The 21,432-nt window shown below is 45.4% G+C and overlaps 2 protein-coding genes across 8 annotated transcripts in view; both read left to right on the forward strand.

Moving 5' to 3' along the window:
- The window catches only part of ZNF512B (zinc finger protein 512B), a 49,117-nt gene extending 34,284 nt beyond the window's left edge, over positions 1–14,833 (forward strand). For all 4 annotated transcript variants that reach the window (XM_063459475.1, XM_063459476.1, XM_063459478.1 and 1 more), the window contains exons 7-17: positions 497–568; positions 1,622–1,747; positions 2,125–2,249; positions 4,387–4,479; positions 5,234–5,332; positions 5,439–5,606; positions 6,680–6,871; positions 7,252–7,353; positions 7,882–7,944; positions 10,401–10,499; positions 12,938–14,833. In XM_063459475.1, the coding sequence (XP_063315545.1) occupies positions 497–568; positions 1,622–1,747; positions 2,125–2,249; positions 4,387–4,479; positions 5,234–5,332; positions 5,439–5,606; positions 6,680–6,871; positions 7,252–7,353; positions 7,882–7,944; positions 10,401–10,499; positions 12,938–13,213 (1,415 nt within the window). In that variant the 3' untranslated portion in view covers positions 13,214–14,833. The remainder of the gene's footprint in view (positions 1–496; positions 569–1,621; positions 1,748–2,124; positions 2,250–4,386; positions 4,480–5,233; positions 5,333–5,438; positions 5,607–6,679; positions 6,872–7,251; positions 7,354–7,881; positions 7,945–10,400; positions 10,500–12,937) is intronic.
- Positions 14,834–16,230: 1,397 nt separating this feature from the next.
- Positions 16,231–21,432, forward strand: part of UCKL1 (uridine-cytidine kinase 1 like 1) — a 41,565-nt gene continuing 36,363 nt past the window's right edge. For 2 of the 4 annotated variants that reach the window (XM_063459459.1, XM_063459458.1), the window contains exon 1: positions 21,002–21,099. In XM_063459459.1, coding sequence (XP_063315529.1) covers positions 21,035–21,099 — 65 coding nt within the window. In that variant the 5' untranslated portion in view covers positions 21,002–21,034. The other 2 variants (XM_063459460.1, XM_063459461.1) reach the window with 2 other exon arrangements.

A 21,432-nucleotide genomic window follows, 5' to 3' on the forward strand; every position in this document is an offset into this window, starting at 1 on the left:
AACGATTCCCAAAACATGTCAAATGCAGGCAGATTTTTCTTTGGTCTACATTATTTGCCTAACTGTCATTCTGTGTATCGCTTTCATTCTCTGTTTCCGCTTTGTCTGTCTCATTCATTCTCTTGTTCACATTCTGTCTGTCTTGTTAAGTTTCTTTTTTTTCTATTCTGCCTGTCTCATTTGTCTTTTTGCTGCCATTCTCTATGTCTCTCATTCATTCTCTTGCTCCTATTCTGCTTGTCTCAGTCATATTCTTCTCCCTTTATGACTGTCTCATTCATCCTCTTACTCCCATTTTGTCAATTTCATTCATTCTTTCACTCCTTTAAAGTCAATTCAACTCATTCTTTTGCTTCCATTGTGTCTGTCTCATTTATTATCTTGCTTCCATTCTCTTTCATGCATCCATGATTTCTCCAGTTCTGTCCTGTTGTTTGTTCCACGATGATGGTTCTCAAACAACCCTTTTATTTTTTTCTTCTCCCTCTTGAGTCAGGAAGGAAACAAAAAACTCCCAAGAAGTTCACAGGAGAGCAGACTTCCATCACTGGTGCCTTCAGCCTGAAAGGTATTTACATAGCAATATTAATACTATGGTCTACATAAACCAATCAAACAATAAATACAATACTAGATTGGCTTCTATGCTTTCCATGCAATACCCAACCAGAAAATAATACCAAAAAACTAGACTGGTCTCTGTTTTCTTCTATTCATACCCAACCACATTGGGTATGAATAGTAGAGAACACTAGATTGGCTTCCATGTTCTTTATTCATACCATAGTACAGGAGACAGCAACCTGAATGTTAAAGAGACACTGTCTTGAGCTCCCTGGTACCGTCATTTCATTCAGCATTAAAACGTTTATGTTTTAATGCTAAACGAGAGTCCCCAGCAGCCCATCCCATCTTTGCTGCTTGGGCTAATGGGGAAGTATTAGCCTGAGCAGCAGTAGGCAGCTGTGATTGACTGAGAGGCACCTGACTGCTGTCAGCCTATCAGAGCCTTAACTGATGGTATTAATGGGTTTGACTACAAGGAAGTGTGTAATCTCTGCCTTAGCCACACCTCCAGAAGGGGCCGGACTGTGGGTTGCCCGGGTCTCTTTTTAGTGTTTAAACTGCTCTTATGTGGTTTAACACTGAATGGAGGGACAGTGCCAGTGGATTCCAGGCACTATAACGAATTCAAAAAGATGAAATGGTTATAGTGACTACAGTGCCCCTTTCAATCTATTTAAAGTTGGAAGGAAAATATGGTACTATCTTAGTAATTAATAACTAGTTGCTCTGCAATTAAAACAGGATTTAGTGGTAGGCTTTATTTGTGTGTACAAAGATTTAAAATGTAGAAGTCTTCAGACCACAAGCTTTACAGATATTTTCCTTACATGTATAGGACTCTCTTCTTCATGTGAACTTCCCACATCTTGCAGGTCTCCTTTTTAAGTGAATCGAATACCCAAATCTCCCCCAGTCTAAGCTTCATGTCTACAGATCTCCCAAAATTTCTCATGGTCTCATCCTCATGTGTAGATGCTCTGTAAACTTCCTATACCTCCCTCATCCTTAGAAAAGTAGGAGGACAGAAGGTATTATATTCTTTGTTATTTTCTAGGGCTGGGGAAAATGGAGGACAAATCTCGAGGGGGACGTGGAAGGATCGTAAGAGGAAGAACTGATGAGTCGAGGAAGAAGTTGCACAGTGCAAATGCCCGTCGGGAAAACTCTGTACCACTTCCAGGTAATTTACAACCCTCTGGAGTGTGAGATACATCCAGGCAAATTTAATGGATCAAAGAATTTCAATCTGAGCATCGAGGTCAAGCTTAACAATATCACACAGCAAAATCATGTAAAAGCACATTTCTAGGAGACCTTTTAGTCAGCTGTATTTTAGACATAAATTAAAAAAATGATGACCGTTTATATTACAATGATTTATTATAGTTTAATGCAGCAGTGGCCTCCCTTGGTTTTGCAGTCTGCAAGATCTCTCAGAATGAAGTCTTAATCTAGTCTTCAGAATATGAAGTACGGAGGTTTTATTCCCGAGTGGGAGAGGGGATTCATGTATTTGGATGTAAACAGATAACATGCATTTCTCTGTCCCTCCCACAGGCAGTTTGGAGGATGCCTGCCAGCGCCAGGTTAATAAGAGAGGCGAAGTTACATGTCCTAATTGTGTATCCGTCACACGCAAGACTATGGCTGGTCTGAAGAAGCACATGGACGTGTGTGAGCAGGTAGGATTGGCTGTGTATGTTCTGTGAGGGAGTTAGTGTACAGAAGATTTATTGGGTGTGATTTATTGGGTGTAGAGGAGATATATGGTCTGTCTGCGGGTGTAGAGGAGATATATGGTGTGTCTGCGGGTGTAGAGGAGATATACTATGTGTCTGCGGGTGTAGAGGAGATATGCTGTGTATCTGCAGGTGTAGACGAGATATACGGTGTGTCTGCGGGTGTAGAGGAGATATACGGTGTGTCTGCGGGTGTAGAGGAGCTATACTGTGTGTCTGCGGGTGTAGAGGAGATATGCTGTGTATCTGCAGGTGTAGAGGAGATATACGGTGTGTCTGCGGGTGTAGAGGAGATATACGGTGTGTCTGCAGGTGTAGAGGAGATATACGGTGTGTCTGCGGGTGTAGAGGAGATATACGGTGTGTCTGCGGGTGTAGAGGAGATATACTATGTGCCTGCGGGTGTAGAGGAGATATGCTGTGTGTCTGCAGGTGTAGAGGAGATATACTTTGTGTCTGCGGTGGTAGAGGAGATGTACTGTGTGTCTGCGGGTGTAGAGGAGATATACGGTGTGTCTGCAGGTGTAGAGGAGATATACGGTGTGTCTGCGGTTGTAGAGGAGATATACGGTGTGTCTGCGGGTGTAGAAGAGATATATGGTGTGTCTGCGGTTGTAGAGGAGATATATGGTGTGTCTGCGGTTGTAGAGGAGATATACGGTGTGTCTGCGGTTGTAGAGGAGATATACGGTGTGTCTGCGGTTGTAGAGGAGATATACGGTGTGTCTGCGGGTGTAGAAGAGATATACGGTGTGTCTGCGGGTGTAGAAGAGATATATGGTGTGTCTGCTGGTGTAGAGGAGATATACTATGTGTCTGCGGGTGTAGAGGAGATATACTGTGTGTCTGCGGGTATAGAGGAGATATACGGTGTGTCTGCGGGTGTAGAAGAGATATGCTGTGTGTCTGCCGGTGTAGAGGAGATATACGGTGTGTCTGCGGGTGTAGAGGAGATATACGGTGTGTCTGCGGGTGTAGAGGAGATATGCTGTGTGTCTGCAGGTGTAGAGGAGATATGCTGTGTGTCTGCGGGTGTAGAGGAGATATGCTGTGTGTCTGCGGGTGTAGGGGAGATATGCTGTGTGTATCTGCGGGTGTAGAGGAGATATACTGTGTGTATCTGCGGGTGTAGAGGAGATATCCTGTGTATCTGCGGGTGTAGAGGAGATATCCTGTGTATCTGCGGGTGTAGAGGAGATATCCTGTGTATCTGCAGGTGTAGAGGAGATATCCTGTGTATCTGCGGGTGTAGAGGAGATATCCTGTGTATCTGCGGGTGTAGAGGAGATATCCTGTGTATCTGCGGGTGTAGAGGAGATATCCTGTGTATCTGCGGGTGTAGAGGAGATATCCTGTGTATCTGCGGGTGTAGAGGAGATATCCTGTGTGTCTGCGGGTGTAGAGGAGATATCCTGTGTGTCTGCGGGTGTAGAGGAGATATATTGTGTGTCTGCGAGTGTAGTGGAGATATATTGTGTGTCTGCGGGTGTAGAGAAGATATAGTGTGTGTCTGCGGGTGTAGATATAGTGTGTGTCTGCGGGTGTAGAGGAGATATCCTGTGTGTCTGCGGGTGTAGAGGAGATATCCTGTGTGTCTGCGGGTATAGAGAAGATATACTGTATGTCTGCGGGTGTAGATATAGTGTGTGTCTGCGGGTATAGAAGGGTGCATTGGATGTCTGTGGGGATAGTCGAGGCATGTGTCTGTGTGTGTGTAGCAGAGATACTGTGTCTGTGTTTGCAGCGGAGACATACTGTATGTCTGTAGATATCTGTGAATGGGTATATGTACTCGGTGTAGGACATGTAAATTACCAGCCTATCTGTCTTGGTTATTGATCCTCTTGCCATGTCTGTGGGCTGAGTTTTGTTTACCAATTTCGACTAATGGTATGGGATGTTTGTATTTTCCATGCTTTGTATACACCCATGCCCAACAGTTGATCACTGTTTGCAGTTTGGTGTGTGTGTTGCATGCAGCAATGTGTTTTACAGTAAAAGTGTACGTAATCAGTTCTGTGTGTTTGATACCTGTTGTGTGTGTGTATGCGTCAAGTAGTAATGTTCGTCTTTCTATCAGCTGCAGGAAGCCTTGAGATGCCAACATTGCAGGAAACAGTTCAAATCCAAGGCTGGTCTGAATTACCACACAATGGCTGAGCATGTAAATAAGGTAAGATTGCAGTATTATCAATGGTGTGGTATACCACCTGTGTGAAATGGGTGAGTTGCACCTGGTATGTGATATGGACATGGTGTACCTGTGTGAAATGAGCATGGTGTACTGTGTCTGATATGGTCGTGGTGTACCTACTCTGTGAAATGGGCCTGGTGTACCCACTTTGTGATATTGGCATAGTGTACCCACTCTGTGATATGGGCCTGGTGTACTCACTCTGTGATATAGGCCTGGTGTACTCACTCTGTGATATGGGCATTGTGTACCCATTCTGTCATATGGGCCTGGTCTACCCACTCTGTGTTATGGGCATGGTGTACCCACTCTGTGTTATGGGCATGGTGTACCCACTGTGTGAAATTGGCATGGTGCACTCACTGTGTGAAATGGGAATGGTGTACTCGGTGTCTGATATGGTCGTGGTGTACCCACTGTGTGAAATGGGCATTGTGTATTCACTGTGTGAAATGGGCCTGGTGTACCCACTTTGTGATATGGGCCTGGTGTACCTACTTTGTGAAATGGTCATGGTGTACCCACTGTGTGAAATGGGCATGATGTACCCACTGTGTGAAATGTGGATGGTTGTCTACTATGTAAATCAACATGGTGTACTCATTGTGTTGGTCATGTTGCACCAGCTCTATGAGTGGAGTATTCTGTGAATGCTGTGTGAGTGGTGTATTTTGTACCCGCTCTGTGAGTGGGGAGTGGTATTCCTCAGTGTGAGATGATATATCTTTTGCAGTCTTCCAATTCTGAGGATGCACCATTAGACGAACAGAAAGAGAGGGAGCGTCTTCGCAAAGTCCTAAAACAAATGGGAAAATTACGCTGTGCAAAGCAGGTACTGGTTCACGGTCCACAGTAATATGTTTTACACATACACTTATTGCAGTTCATGCTGTGCATATTTAGTATGTGTTACCTATACAGTTTTGTGCCCCTTGCAGGATTGTACTGCAACTTTCTCCAGCTTGATGGGGTATCAGTATCACATGCAGCGCTGTGGACGAGAGCAGACAGAGGGGGACAAACTGTGTTTCTCCTGCCCGTATTGCAGCAAGGAATACCAATCCAAGGCTGGCAGGAATTACCATGTGCGCTCAGAGCACTGTGCGGTGAGGACCACAAATCATTGGCATGGCCAACTTTGTGAACGTAATCACTTGTGTGAAACAATCAAGCAACCACTTGATCTTAACAACTAGTGTGTTACACAGCTGTGCCTGATACAGATCACTAGTGTGTGACATAGTCCCCCCTGAGAATGATCAGTAGTGTGGTGTTTCACGACCCTTCCTAACACTGATTATTAGTGTGTGACTTGTCACTGCCTGATTCTGATGACTAGTGTGTAACATGGCACTGACTGATACTGATCATTAGTGTGTGACATGGCACTGACTGATACTGATCATTAGTGTGTGACATGGCACTGACTGATACTGATCATTAGTGTGTGACATGGCACTGACTGATACTGATCATTAGTGTGTGACATGGCACTGACTGATACTGATCATTAGTGTGTGGCATGGCACTGACTGATACTGATCACTAGTGTGTGGCATGGCACTGCCTGATACTGATCACTAGTGTGTGGCATGGCACTGCCTGATGCTGATTACTAGTGTGTGAAATAGTCCCCCCTGAGAATGATCACTAGTGTGGTGTTTCACGGCCCTTCCTAACACTGATTATTAGTGTGTGACTTGTCACTGCCTGATTCTGATCACTAGTGTGTAACATGGCACTGCCTGATACTGATCACTAGTGTGTGACATGGCACTGCCTGATACTGATCACTAATGTGTGACATGGCACTGCCTGATTCTGATCACTAGTGTGTGACTTGGCACTGCCTCATACTGATCACTAGTGTGTGACTTGGCACTGCCTCATACTGATCACTAGTGTGTGACATGGCACTGCCTGATTCTGATCACTAGTGTGTGACTTGGCTATCTGACCTAGTTTCTAGGTTAAAGCATTGCCTGATGCTAATCACTAGTGCATTGTACTACCATGTCTGATACTTATCACTAGTGTGTGACAGAGCTCTTTCTCAAAATAATTAGGAGTGTACGCGTCTGAATAATTTTACACCAACAGTAATCCTTTACAATTTCACGTTGTTGAAAAGTAAATGTACGCAGGGTTTTACAGTGTGCTCTCCGTAACTGCTCTACAGGCTCCTGCAAAGCCAGCAGCAGCAAAAGATGAAAGGGAACTGGAGAATATTGAACGAACACCCAGCGGTAGAGTCCGGCGCCAGTCGGCCCAGTTAGCGGTCTTCCACCTGCAGGAGATAGCAGAGGATGAACTCTCCAAGGAGGGAGGGAGGAGAAGGATGAGAGAAGATCTGGTTCCTGACAGTAAGAGGGTAAGATGGGCTAAAAGGATGTCTACAGGTAAGGCAGAGATGTGAGATACCCTAAGAGAGGAATGTTGTAAACAAAAGAGAAATCAGAAATTATGAAGATGGGTTAAAGAGCTATTAATGAAGCTCCATCTAATGTCAAATGGGGTATTCAGTTAGGATAATGATGATATAGATGTACCCCTATGATGATTCCATAATCCTTTATCCTTTTAATCCCATATAATCTCATTTAACACTCTTGTCACTGTGTTTAATACAGCTAGTTAAATACAGATATTACAAAAATCAAATATAACATTTTGGTATACAATCCATGCTCCCCTTGGTGCCAGGTATATCTGGGGGTAACATGAGAGTCTGACACATGTGTCATGTAACAGCTGAACTACCTGCGTCCCGGTCTGCCGACCTTTAACCCCCAGCTCCTGGAAAGCTGGAAAACGCGAGTGAAGGAGAACGGGTTCATCTGCTGTCCGAATAACGTGAGTGTTAGTGTGACATAGTCATGATTTCACGGCTAGTGACACAAAGTTTGCAAAGATGATCTACTGCTCGTCACAGTGACATACTGATAGTGGCACAGAGCTAATCGTGGGGCACACTGCTAGCGGCAAAACTCGTCACAGTGACACACTGCTAGTGACATAGTTACAGTGATACACTGCTTGTGACAGCTTATGCTACTGACACAGACATAGTCATGGTGACACACTGTTACATGCAACTAGGTGCAGCGACACAATGCTAGTGACACAGACATAGTCACTGTGACACATTGCTAATGACACAGAACTGGTTGCAGTAACACAGACATAATCACAGTGACAAACTGCTTGTGACACGGAGCTAGTGGCACAATAGTTGCTTTAGTGATGCATGGCTAGTTGAAGTGATTAAGTGATTGCGATCTTCAAATGCAGCCTGTTCCACTGATGTAAAATGAGCTAATGAGAGAGACAGACCGTGTAACACATGCTAATATTCACTTTGCACTTTGTTTCCACTGGCAGTGCTGCGAAGCGATATACTCAAGTGTGTCTGGACTGAAGGCTCATCTAGCAAGCTGTAGCAAGGTAATGAGTGTGCACTCAATGTGTGTATTCTGAGACTGCATGATTCACAGGGATAAATCAGCTGTCTTGAGCAGGGCCGGACTGGGATAAAAATTCGGCCCAGGCATTTTTTTATCACAGCGGCCCACTAAGAAGGGGTGGGGCAGAGAGGGTATGTTTTGTCGTCACTAACGACAAACACGCCCCCTTCTCAAAGTGCAGGCCAGGGCAGACCATGCGCAGAGCTCTGCTAAAGAGCTCTAGCATGAGAAAAAAGCCCTGAATTGTTTCTGCACAGTGCAAGCAAATTTAATAACATGCTTGCACTGTGTTTCCTTGCAACTTGTCTCTGGTGTCTCTATAAATGGATACCAGGAGACAAAAATGCCAGGAAAGAGTATTGTGCTGTGTTTGGAGCCTGCTTGTGGGATTGTGTGTGTGTGTGTATAGAGTGAGCTGATTGTGGTGTGGTATTGTGTAATAAGGTCGGTTTTAGTCGTGTTGTGTTTGTGGTGTAATGTAATGCATATGTGGCTAGGGGCTGTAGAGAATGTGTGTATAGGGGATGTAGCAAGTGTGTGCATACAGGCTATAGTGTGTGTGTGTGTGTGTGTGTGTGTATATGTGATGTAGTGTTTGTAGAGAGTGTGTGTTTAGGGGTGTAGTATGTGTTTGCTTACAAGGAATCTAGTGTGTGTATAGGGGATCCAGAGTGTGTATGTCAGGAATGTAGTGTGTGTGTGCGTGTGTGTGTGTATATATATATTTGGAAGTATTGTGTATGTGTGTGGTGCAGTGTGTTGGGGAGGTTCTGTGTGTATGTGAGGGGTGCAGTATGTGTGTATGATGGATGCTGTGTATGATGTGTGTGAGGGTGCTGTGTATGAGGGTGCTGTGTGTGAGAGTGCTGTGTATGATGTGTTTTGTGATAGTGCTGAGTGTGATGTGTGTGAGTCCTGAGTGTGATAGTGCTGTGGATGATGTGTGTGAGTGCTGAGGGTGATGTGTGTGAGAGTGCTGAGTGTGATAGTGCTGAGGGTGCTGTGTGTGAGAGTGCCGGGTGTGAGAGTGCCGGGTGTGATAGTGCTGTGGATGATGTGTGAGAGTGCTGTGTGTTATGTGTGTGTGAGTGCTGTGTGTGATGTGTTTTGTGATAGTGCTGAGTGTGATGTGTGGGAGAGTGCTGTGTGTGTGATGTGTTTTGTGATAGTGCTGAGTGTGATGTGTGTGAGAGTGCTGTGTGTGAGAGTGCTGTGGATGATGTGCGTGAGTGCTGAGTGTGATGGGAGTGAGTGATGGGAGTGAGAGTGCTGTGTGTGATGGGAGTGATAGTGCTGTGTATGATGTGTTTTGTGATAGTGCTGAGTGTGATGTGTGTGTGAGTCCTGAGTGTGATGTGTGTGAGAATGCTGAGAGTGCTGAGTGTGATAGTGCTGTGGATGATGTTTGTGAGTGCTGAGTGTGAAAGTGCTGTGATGGGTGTGAGAGTGCTGTGTGTGATGGGAGTGAGAGTGCTGTGTGTGATGGGAGTGAGAGTGCTGTGTGTGATGGGAGTGAGAGTGCTGTGTGTGATGGGAGTGAGAGTGCTGTGTGTGATGGGAGTGAGAGTGCTGTGTGTGATGGGAGTGAGAGTGCTGTGTGTGAATGTTAGAAGGTATTGAGTGTTGGGGGGGGTAAAATAAAATGTAGCATTATGTCCCCCGTCCCCCCCTCCCTTCTTACCTGTAGCCTGGGAGGTGGGGGGGGGGGGACGCTGGTGAGTGAGAGGGGGGGACCGGCACGCTGGTATCTTCCCTGGCGGTCCAGTGGGTGAGTGAACTCTAGCCTGCGAGGCTAGAGTTCACTCTCGTGAGATCCGGTCGTTGCCATGGCAACGCGCCGGCTCTCGCGAGAGGAACCCGCGGGGCTGCAAGATAGAGCTCCGCCGGGTTCTCTCCCTCCCTCCACAGCCGCATGTCTTTCCAAGGGGGCCGGTGAGGGAGATCTTTGATCTCCTCACCGGCCCTTTGATTGAAAACAGCGGGGCCGGTGCTCGGATAGTGCCGGCCCTGCATAGACCGGCAGGGGAGATCCTGGGACCTTCCCCTGCCGGCCTCGGCCCATGGCCACCGCGGCCCACCGGGCATTTGCCCGGTGTGCCCGATGGCCAGTCCGGGCCTGGTCTTGAGTGATTGGTGGTCACTGCACACATTGTCTGTTCAGTGTCCTCATAAAGCTTACCCCCCAGCTGTTGTAGGACTGCAGATCCCATGATGCCATGCCTTAAGGCTTGTAAAGCAACATGGAATTTGTAGCTATATATAAGACAGGGATCTACATTTTGACCACCCATCCCATACCACTGGGAAAAACGTACTCGTATTTAGTGATCACTCTAGATAACCAAATGCACATGACTGAGTGAGGTCAGTTAAGGTCTGTGACCGAGTGAGCATTGATTATGCCTGTAAGTGTCAGCCATTTTGCTCCATTGGCAGGGGAATCATTCGGTGGGAAAGTATCGCTGTCTCCTGTGTCAGAAAGAATTCAGCTCAGAGAGTGGAGTGAAGTATCACATTCTGAAGACACACTCACAGGTGAGTGCCCATCGTGTCTTGGGTTCATGCAGGCGCAAGATACCAGTAAACTTCCTTCTCCAAATTCAGTGGACGGGATGGACTCGCCCTGCCCGCCCCTCGATATGCTCAAAGTTCCATAAAGAAAGATCAGATTAGAGAAGTATTAATCTGTGAATTTGCTTTTACAGTGTATAGATGTTACATAGCAGAAGAAAGAGAGGAACTAGCAGTAGAAAACAGAAGTTGATGGTGGCAATGTGTTGCTCTTGTAAGAATTTACCTAGCAGTACTATAAAAATGTAGACTTTAATTAATATAACAATTAAGAGCGCAATGCCTATATGAAATTTGCAAATATAAATATATCAGTATATTATTGGTAGGGGTGGGGACACCCAGCCACAACACCAAATCCTATCGATGACACTAAAAAGTCTGTGGAACAAAATGGAACCTGGTAAAAATTCCCACGATTACCTCTAGGCTCAATAATATCCTTAGAAGTGTATTAGAAGATCAGGTAAAAATCCAGTTTGTATATCTAGGTGTAATATGGTTAATTTCACAGGTAACTTCATAGATAAGCACCAGCACACACTGATGAGTAGCTACTAAAGTTTAAACAGTGAGACCCGATATGGGTACTATAACCACTATGTCACTGCAGAGATAGCCGCCACCTGCGGTTAGAAATGTAAAGATTTGGTGCATATTGAGTAAACAATAGTGGTTGCAGGACTCTGTGGGAATAGTATTTGTATCAATAGCTGCAATGTGAATTCACAAAGTAGCAATATTAGGTAAACAAACGTATCCGCTACTTTTATCTTTTCTTCCCATATAAGGGCAATACACTATTATTATTATTATTATTATTATTATTATTGCCATTTATATAGCGCCAACAGATTCCGTAGCGCTTTACAATATTTTGAGAGGGGGGATGTAACAATAAATAAGACAATTACAAGAAAACTTACAGGAATAATAGGTTGAAGAGGACCCTGCTCAAATGAGCTTACAGTCTATAGGAGGTGGGGTATTAGAAACATTAGGATAGGAAATATCAAGTAGGAGTGAAGCAGAGCTGGAGGAGAGAGCAAAGCACTATCCCATAGGAGAGCAAGAGACAGGTTGTAAGGGAGAGATTACTCTGGGAGGCCATACGCTTTGCTGAAGAGATGGGTTTTAAGGCCCTTCTTAAATGATTGAAGACTAGGGGAGAGTCTGATGGCAGTAGGCAAGTTATTCCATAGGAGAGGAGCCGCCCGTGAGAGGTCCTGCAATCTGTCAGCTGCAATCTGTCAGCTGCAAAATATAAATGACATAGCATTTTACAAATTTCTACTACAGTGGGATAATATATTTCTCCCATTTATTCTACTTATTCCCTAGTGCAGGGGTAGTCAACCTTTTAGCAGCACTGTGCCGATATAGGATTGTGATGTCCCGTAGCGTGCCGATCCTATTTTTTTTCAATTTAGGTGTGTGTGCTGCCGTATTCTGCTTGTGTTATTTTTACTGTAATTGCTTTGTATCCTTGTATTTGTGCGTATATGAGCTATTATATTGTATATGTTCATTAGTAGTTTATGGTATCGTGTATGATACATATGAATGTGGGCTGTGTATGAGGGCTGCTTGTGGAATTATGTGTGGATGGATATGTCACATTGTGTGTTTAGTAGTGTGTGGGGGCTGTTTGGGGTATTGCATGTGAGAGGCTGCATGTGGGATTGTGTGCATGTATGTGGATTGTGTTGCGTTAGTGGGGATTGTGTGTATGTTTGTGTGTGGGCTGTTCATATTATTTGTATGAGGGGAGGCTTACTCTGCAGGTCTGTGTATATTTAGCAGTGTGGGTGACTTCCCTGGGTTCCAGTGGAGACCAGGCTGGCCAGGTACAGGTCAAGGACAGGAGCTGCAACAGTAGCTGCAGGCTGCTCTACTACAGTGTGGATTCCCATTCACAAGTGCTAGGAGGAACTGATCTGAGATCACTTACTCTATGTGCTGCAGTGCATACATTGAGGATTTTCCTTCACCACCTTTTCATATTAGCAGATATCTGAAGTTTCACTGAGACTCCTGATAGGCCAGAGCCTGTTTGGCTCTAGCAGCCTTGAGTGCCGTGCAAAGACACCTCGAGTGCCGTGCATGGCACTAGTGCCGTAGGTTGCCTACCCCTGCCCTAGTGTATTGGCTTATGTATATGACAGAACCTTTACTAGATTATTTCTACTCAGCTATTTTTTTTATTTTTCTTGCCCTTATATGGGAAGAAAAGATACAAGTAGCTGATACATTTGTTTACCTAATATTGCTACTTTGTGAATTCACATTGCAGCTATTACAAATACTATTCCCACAGAGTCCTGCAACCACTATTGTTTACTCAATAGGCACCAAATCTTCGAAATATGGTTAATTAACCACACCACCATTTGTCTCCCTAGAACTGGTTCCGAGTTTCTTCAGTCTCTTCAACCCCCAAAAGAAAAGCAACGTTGAATTTTCCTGACACCGAGTCTGAAGCAGTAACAATGGGCAAAAATCTAAAGAGGAGACCCCCTGCAGCCATCACAGCCCCCACAGCAACCCTAACTAAAGAACTACCCCTTGTAATAAAAACTAACCCCATGAAACTAACGAGTAAACCTGCTGGACATGCTCATAGCTTGAGTTTCAAGGGAACATCGAGGAAGGGCTTCCCAACCAGAGGACAAAAATAACACAGCTGGCTGTGATACCTATTTGGCCAGAACTTCAGATCAGACATCCAGGAGCCTACAATACTTACAACCAACACAACACATATATGTTTCAGTCAAATGCTCCTGAGCATCAGCTGCATCTTTTGGACCAACTATAACCTCTTACTTGGTCAAGTGGACAATAATCGATCATTAGGTCTGAGAATGGATTACTTTGATGTGGACGGTCCTGTGTACAGTGATCAGTGGACATGTCTACCGTGGTATGCTTTATGTGACCTTAAAACATGAGGGCAAAGGCAATAACCTAAAGTTTAATGTGAGCACCTTAAACGTGAATGACACTTCAAGTATATATGTTTCTACACAGTGAATAGTTTGGTTAAAGCATAGACCGTGGGAGACCAGACAGGACAATCCATTTTTTGTTAGTCTTCATTACCCAGAATTCTCTGCCAGTCACTGACTGGTGGAAAATTCTGGGAAACGCAGGTCAAAAAACAGAGCACAATGCAATGGTTTAACATACTTCGTGTGAATGAATCCAGTCAAAATGGCTCCTGTTGCCCAAGTCACTTTGGATAAAAATGTATCTCCACGCAACTTATCGCACTTGCAAATCAGAGGAACTCCCAGAAATACTGCTTGCTGCACACATACGCACATTCCTAGTAAATATACATGCCTGGCTTTTATCCATTTTACTGTATCATGTCTCCCTTTGTTTACAACCACAGAAGCCTACACTCTAATATCTACACTTAAAAATCAAACAATTGTATAAAAAGACATACAGATCTTGCCTAAGAGACTCTGCTTTTCTCTATATCTGAAGTCAGCTGCTGATTTAACCCTTGTTATGCAGAGATGGTGTACCTATAATTACCCACCCATTCCTGTCCAAGTAAATGAGTATCGCTGTCATATCTTACAGATGAGCATACTAACTTATAGTAACACAATAACCTATAGATACATGTCAGATTGTAAGCTCTTGTGGCCAGATAGTTTTACCCGCACATTTTTATATTTCAGAGGAGGGATGTTGAAGAAATGTAGCAGTAAATCGCCTTTCCTCTAAGCATTTATTTTGTAAGCAAATCAGCACTGAAACTGTTAGGGAAAGAATGTTTTCAACAGTCACACCCTGAAGTTACAAAAGTTAGCCAATGCAAAATTCAGGGTTTGGTTGTTGTGAAGGTCTTTCCTTGCTGCTCCAAGATAGAACTGCTAAAATATGTTTTGTGGCAATACTGACTAGCAGTTACATGCACAGTATCAATACATGAATATTTATAATGTATATTTGTTGCACATTTGTTAGTTTTATAAAGCATACTGTCAAACCATATCATAGAAAAGACTGTATACAATCTAATATCCCCAGGCTGTGGTACATCGCAGCCTTCCACTTAATATGCAAACGTGCAATTCTATAATAAATGTTATGGGGTCTTGGGGGAGGTGGGGGTGGGGGGGTTGTTCTTTTTGATCTAATCAGAATTTTGTGTTTGCAGTAAACGAGGGTAAAAGTGTGTAGCACACTGTTAAAAAAAATCTACAGTTTATTCCTATCAAGTTAGCTGGTGAAATATGTGCTCCTAAAATATTAAAATAAACCTATTTACAGAAAACAAACTGTGTCAAACAAACTTATGTCATTTTAATTTATTTGGCTCTGGCGTTTCAAAGGTTTGTTTTTTCTATTCGTGGAATATTTCCATGCTTTATTTGAGTACATATTATTGGTATGTTTGGTAATAGTTTTGTCAGCTGGCGGGGGAGACCTAATGCACATGCGAGGCAGTGGCCACGCTCATATTAGGATTTCCCTATAGGTAAGTATCGTTCAGTGCTATCCTATGGGGGTTTTGGGTGACATGTATGTCCCCATGCATAGTGTGAGGAAGTCCAGCGTCAGGAGACCAAAAGTCGCTTTACAGCCCGGAAGTCCCTCTAACGAGTTAGAGGTGGAGTTAACCCTAGCTCTAGTGTCCCTGTCCCCTCCTTAGTACTACAATGTAAAACATTGCAGTTTTATAGAAACTGCAATGTTTACATTGCGGGACAGTCACTAGAGGCGCTCCATGCAGTTTCGAGGAGTTTGGAGGACACCCAGCCTTCTCAAAATCCCCATAGGAAATCATTGCTTCAATGCTTACCTATGCGGAAAGGCTAATGAGTGTAAGGAGCTCATCGCGCATGTGCATCAGGTCCCCCCACCGCCAGAGAAAGATTGTGACCTGCGGCAAGAGAGACCTCCGGGCTTATTTACTAAACTGAGAATTTAAAGTGAATTTAAAAGTCAGAGTAGCGGAAAAAATACCAAACCAAAAATAACTTTGAGAATTTTTTTTTCAGTTTGTCTATTTTGAAGTTACAATTGAAATGTACTTGAAATTCTGACTTGAGAGAAAAGCCCTGAATGTTTCAGCATTCGGTAACCACACAGCACAAAGAAGCATCCTCCATCAAGCGTTTACAAACATAAAGAGAAAGCACACATGCCCCATTTGGAACAATACCTATCTACATATCTACTAAATAATGTGTTTTGCTAATTTTACTTTTGTTGTATTTGGGCCTTTGAGTGTCCCTTTAACAAACATCTGGAATGACAAAGTCTGTCATTGAGTATACAACAGAAAAACAAAAGTAAAGACACCATTTGGATCACTGTCAACCCCATGCAAATTGTGTACAGTGAATTCAACCCAGCATAAAATAATTAAAGTATATTATAAATAATAACTCTATGACTATGAAGTCAATGTACAAAGCCATGCATACACCTCTAGACATGTTATAAAGGAGCAGCACTGTGCTCTATTCCATGGCAGGGCTATTCCCGCGAAGGATGCCGGGTGTTGTAGTTTATTTTTACAAGTGTGCTGGGAGTTGTAGTTTAGTTTGTTGACGCTTACAGCTAAATAAACTGGGGAGGTTGGTGTTTTAGACTCCATTTCCCGGCATTCCCCGGGTGGGCCTGCAGAGGTTGCCGGAAGTTGTAGTTTGTTTGTTGCCGTGAAAGTGAAAGAAATTACAGCCCCCGACACCCCCTCCCTCCCCCTGCCGCGGCCCAGGGAATGGCGGAGCCCGAGCGGGCCCGGCCCGGAAAGGAACCCGGGGGCAATGCAAGGTGAGCTAGAACGCCGGGGAGAGAGAAAACCGGTCACCATGGAAACCGGGCTGCTATGACATAGTCACCATGGAAACAGGGCAAGTACAGGATGTGGAGTTCGTACTCGGTGACAGACAGGACATACTCCGTGTAACTATACATGGTGACAGCATTACCGCACTGCATGATGGGAAGTTTCACCCCCAGCAAGTGTTCGACCCCCCCTGTCTCTCCCTGCCCAACCAGACCCCCCCTTCTGTCTCTCCCTCCACCAGCAGACCCCCCCTTCTGTCTCTCCCTGCCCCACCAGACCCCCCCTTCTGTCTCTCCCTCCACCAGCAGACCCCCCCTTCTGTCTCTCCCTGCCCCACCAGACCCCCCCTTCTGTCTCTCCCTGCCCCACCAGACCCCCCCTCTGTCTCTCCTGCCCCACCAGACCCCCTTCTTTCTCTCCCTCCACCACCAGACCCCCCCTCTGTCTCTCCCTGCCCCACCAGACCCCCCCTTCTGTCTCTCCCTGCCCCACCAGACCCCCCTCTGTCTCTCCTGCCCCACCAGACCCCCTTCTTTCTCTCCCTCCACCACCAGACCCCCCTCTGTCTCTCCCTCCACCACCAGACCCCCCCTCTGTCTCTCCCTGCCCCACCAGACTCCCCCTTCTGTCTCTCCCTCCACCACCAGACCCCCGTCTCCCCCTGTCTCTCCCTCCACCACCAGACCCCCCCCTGTCTCTCCCTCCACCACCAGACGTACACCCCCTCTGTCTCTCCCTCCACCACCAGATCCCCCCCCCCCCCCCCTGTCTCTCCCAGCACCACCAGACCCCCCCTCTGTCTCTCCCTGCACTGTCAAAGGTGCTACTGGAAAAAAATCAGTTCACTATTGTACTGCCATGGATTTATTAAAAGTATTTCTAATGCTTATTGTTATATGTACCGTATGTTCTCCTGATTTCTTTATGAACATTTGAACACTTTCAAATTCAATAAAAACTCTATTTGAAAGGAAAAAAAACTTGTAAGTGTCAGGTGCACTTTTTAGTGGGTCTGCCTGGGACTACAAGCAGAATCCTCCTCACAAAGAACAAAGCACCAGGCATGTGCTCTCATTCTGGTTAATTTTATCCCATAAACTACAGTGCAGAATCTGAAGGGTAAAAGTCACAAAATAAAAATATAATATACACATAATAGTTACACACGGAGGATACTGACACACATGCACATATACACTCAGAGGACACTGCTAAACACAATTATGTATTTGACACACTCACAAATTATTTTTATTTAAGTCCACCCAGCCTCCCTACCTTTTTGGAAAGCTGGAGTGGATCCTTTCCCTGAGGTTCAGTGTGACGCTTGTGTAGTCTTCATGCTCTGCTCCCCTGCGCGCTGTTTAGTGATGCTGTGGCCGAAGTGATATCATAATTCTGCATCACCACTGGATGCGCAATGGAGCAGTGCTGGAAGATCATGACGCTTCTACCTCCATTCTTCCCCAGCCAGCCTTCTCTTGGGGGGCGCTGTGGTGGCCAGTTGACCACCTATTGGCGTACCTCCAGGGAGTATGCGCACCAACGGTTGAGAAACTACGCTGTAGAGCAGTGTTCCACAACCGGTGTGCCGCAGCGTGGTTACGAAGAGGGGAGTTGCCACGGGGAAGGGAGAGCCCAGCGCAGGGTTAGATCTCCAGCTCCTCCAGGTGTAGAGCTGTAGACTGAAGTATCTGTCAGCGAGCTCCAGCCTATCAGAGCGTTGCTGCTGGTTACCATGACAACACTGTGAAACCTCCAGTGCTGGAGGTCGCGTGACCTCCACAGACTGGAGAGTTAGCCCACCGGACCACCAGGGTGGAAGCCCATAGGATCACCAGGGAATAGATTACTGCAAAAAAAAGTATTGTGTGAGCAGGCTGGTCACACTGTCACCCAACACTCCACACACTGTCACCCCCACACACAGTCAACCCCATTCACCGTGCCACACTCACATTAAACCTCTCTAATCCCGTAACACTCACTTTCTCTCGCACTGTCACACTCACCCCCAATCCTGTCACTCTTATCCTCCATCACTCTGTCACACTCACCCCTCCACACTCACCCCAACCATGCCACTTACCGTGTCACATAAACGCACCTAATGTCACGCTAACCACCTCTCGCCCTATCACACTCCCTCCTCCAGCCATGCCACATTTATCTGAACCCTGTAACAACCATGCCACACAACTGTCACATTAACCCTCCTCCCCTCGCCCTGTCACACTCCCTCCTCCAGCCATGCCACATTTATCCGAACCCTGTAACAACCATGCCACACAACTGTCACATTAACCCTCCTCCCCCCGACCTGTCAAACTCCCTCCTCCAGCCATGCCACATTTATCCGAACCCTGTAACAACCATGCCACACAACTGTCACATTAACCCTCCTCCCCCCGACCTGTCAAACTCCCTCACTCTCATCCCCCCTTTTTCTCATTCACCCCTCTCGCCCTGTCACACTTACCCATCCACAGATACGCCTTTACCCACTCTGTCACAGACCCCCCTTAGCAAGTATGCCTGTTAATAAATAGTACAGTAGTGTGCTCATTAACAGGCCAACATACTGTGATATTTATTAATTGGTACCTACTGTGATTTATTATTGGATACCTGATGTAGCGAAAGCCACTTCGCCACTGTGGTTTGGAGGGGGCTGCTTGCCCGCCTCTTACCCTGTGACTACGGTCCCTGGGCGATTTGGCCCTTTATGCACGGTATTTGGGCATACTGTGGGTTATTGGGCTGCCCCAGGATTATGGGCCCTCTCATCAGCCCATACGAAACTTAAACCCCATGGCGTTTGAACTGTGTTTGTGGCATCTAAACGCTGTTTGGATATGTTGAGCGCTCAGATCCAAGCCATCTGGGGATGGGTTGAATGTGGGGGTTCTGTTTAGTATAACAGGAGTTATGTATTTTTATGTCTTTTGGTGGTTGCTGGTAACATGTGCTTAATGGAGGCTGTGTTTGTCCCTGGATATAATTAAATCAGCTTCTCCATTGTCTCCAGGATAGAGGATTCTGGGGAAATATTTTGAGCTTCTAAAAACCATGCTTCCAGAAGGTCAAATGCACATTTGTACTAACTTTTGAACCCCTGGTCCAATTCGTATGATTTTTGAGTATGTTGTTCCCCCGAATGGATTGATTGTGTATATGTATTTTTATGCGAATGTGATGTATATTTTGGGAGTTATGAATGTTGTGTAAAAACTGTATTTTCCCTACCTAGGATCATTGTATTTCCTGTGTGTACAGATAATTAGTTTACAGGTAGAGGGGAGGGCTATGTGTGGGATGTAACTATTGTGTGATTGGTTAATGTACGTTACTGTGTGTCCCTCCCCTTCATGGGAGCACCTAATAAAAAGGGCTGCAAGCTAGCAGCCAGAGAGTTCTATTTTTACCCTCAACTTGAGTCCTGTCTCTTATTGGGGGAATCTGCTACAAGGGATTGCTATGCTAGGCATATTCCCTTGCTATAATCACTGAGCTCTTGTAAGAGCTTGTTCCTGCTTCGTTCTGAAGGGAGATAGCTGCAGCCTGCGGTGCTTATGGTGTCTGGTGGAGTGCTTGGAGTCCTCTGGAAGCGCTAGGAGCATCTTTCAACGGAGGTACCCAGTCGGGGTGCCAGTGGATCCGTTACACCTGACTTTGCATCTCTTTAACGGGCAAACTTGTGGTGTGTCGTGGAATTCTGGGAAGAACTTTGGTGTGCCTTGGGTGAGAAAAGGTTGAGGAGCAGTGCGTATTTACATTAAAAAGTCAGCAGGGACAGTCTATACTCACCAGAACATTATGCTGTTGTTGTTCTGGTGACTATAGTGTCCCTTTAAGAAATGATCCATGTCCAGGAATACATGGGAAATCTTGCGACCTTAAAGGACCACTAAATTCACCCAGACTGCTTCATCTCTGGTCTCGGTTTATTGGTCCTGTCATTTTAACCCTACAATGTAAAACATTCATAAAGGGTGCTTTTAATGTACAGACCAAATAAAACTCAGTCACCTTCCACAGCAGCTCCTAGGAAATCACTGAATGCGCGCACGGTGTTTTGAGCGGATTCCCAACAGCTCCCCAATATCGATGAGGAGCATTGGATTGGAGAATTGGCAGAGTGAATTATGCTTTAACCATGACCTAGTGGGGGGCAGAGGGGTAAGCGTGCATGGGAGCCTCATCACTGGAAAAACGCCATGCCTCCTCAATGACGTTGTGGGAGGTTGAGAGGCAAGGTTGGGGAGCTGCAGACTCCTATTTCACCCTTTTCAGTGGTCACAAATGTCCTCCTAATGCAGTGATTGAACCTTATCTGGTAATGTACTTGCCAACAGCATGTTGATCGATTAAATAATCAAAACTAGAGTAAAATAATTGTATATAATGGATATGGTGATTTTATTTGATATGTGTGATAATCAGTGCAGTTATAGGATGTGTGTTGTAGACTATGTATCCCTAGATCAGACATGTATCCTATGATCAGTCATGTGTTGTGATAGTATATGTGATCAGACAGACGTGTCCTGGGACAAGATGTGTTTGTTGTGATTGGTTGCGTTTCACACAACACTGACATGTTTCCATTTTTATAACGTCCACGCTATTAATATCAGACTGGAACCTAATCCCCGTGCAGAGGGGGAGGCACTATTTAGTTTGGATGAGCCTCTTTCTGCATCCAGGCTTGGGGGTGACAGGCAGGTGGACCCTGGGGGAGGAATGTAGGTGAGTTCCACTCTCACACTTACCTGAGCTGCTCTCACACTGCACCCCTGTCCCAGGAGTGATCCAGGTATCATTTGGCTGCACTCATCCTGTCCTAGAATTGCAGTCTGTGTGTCACTGATTAATTGATCCATAAGGGTGTACTGTCTTTCCTTCTCCCTGTTATTCCCAGGCTCGCATTACAGATGTTATTCTTTGTAAGATCCCATGTGATACTTCCCTCGAAGCTCTTTCACTGTTCCCCAGGCTGTTGTGGGCAATCTATGTCCGTCCTTTCTCCAAGCCGTCACTGGCAGTCTTGTTACAGACCTAGACAGTTTTTGGACGATAAGA

The sequence above is a fragment of the Pelobates fuscus genome, chromosome 6, assembly GCF_036172605.1.
Source record: "Pelobates fuscus isolate aPelFus1 chromosome 6, aPelFus1.pri, whole genome shotgun sequence".
NCBI classification, from domain to species: domain Eukaryota; kingdom Metazoa; phylum Chordata; class Amphibia; order Anura; family Pelobatidae; genus Pelobates; species Pelobates fuscus.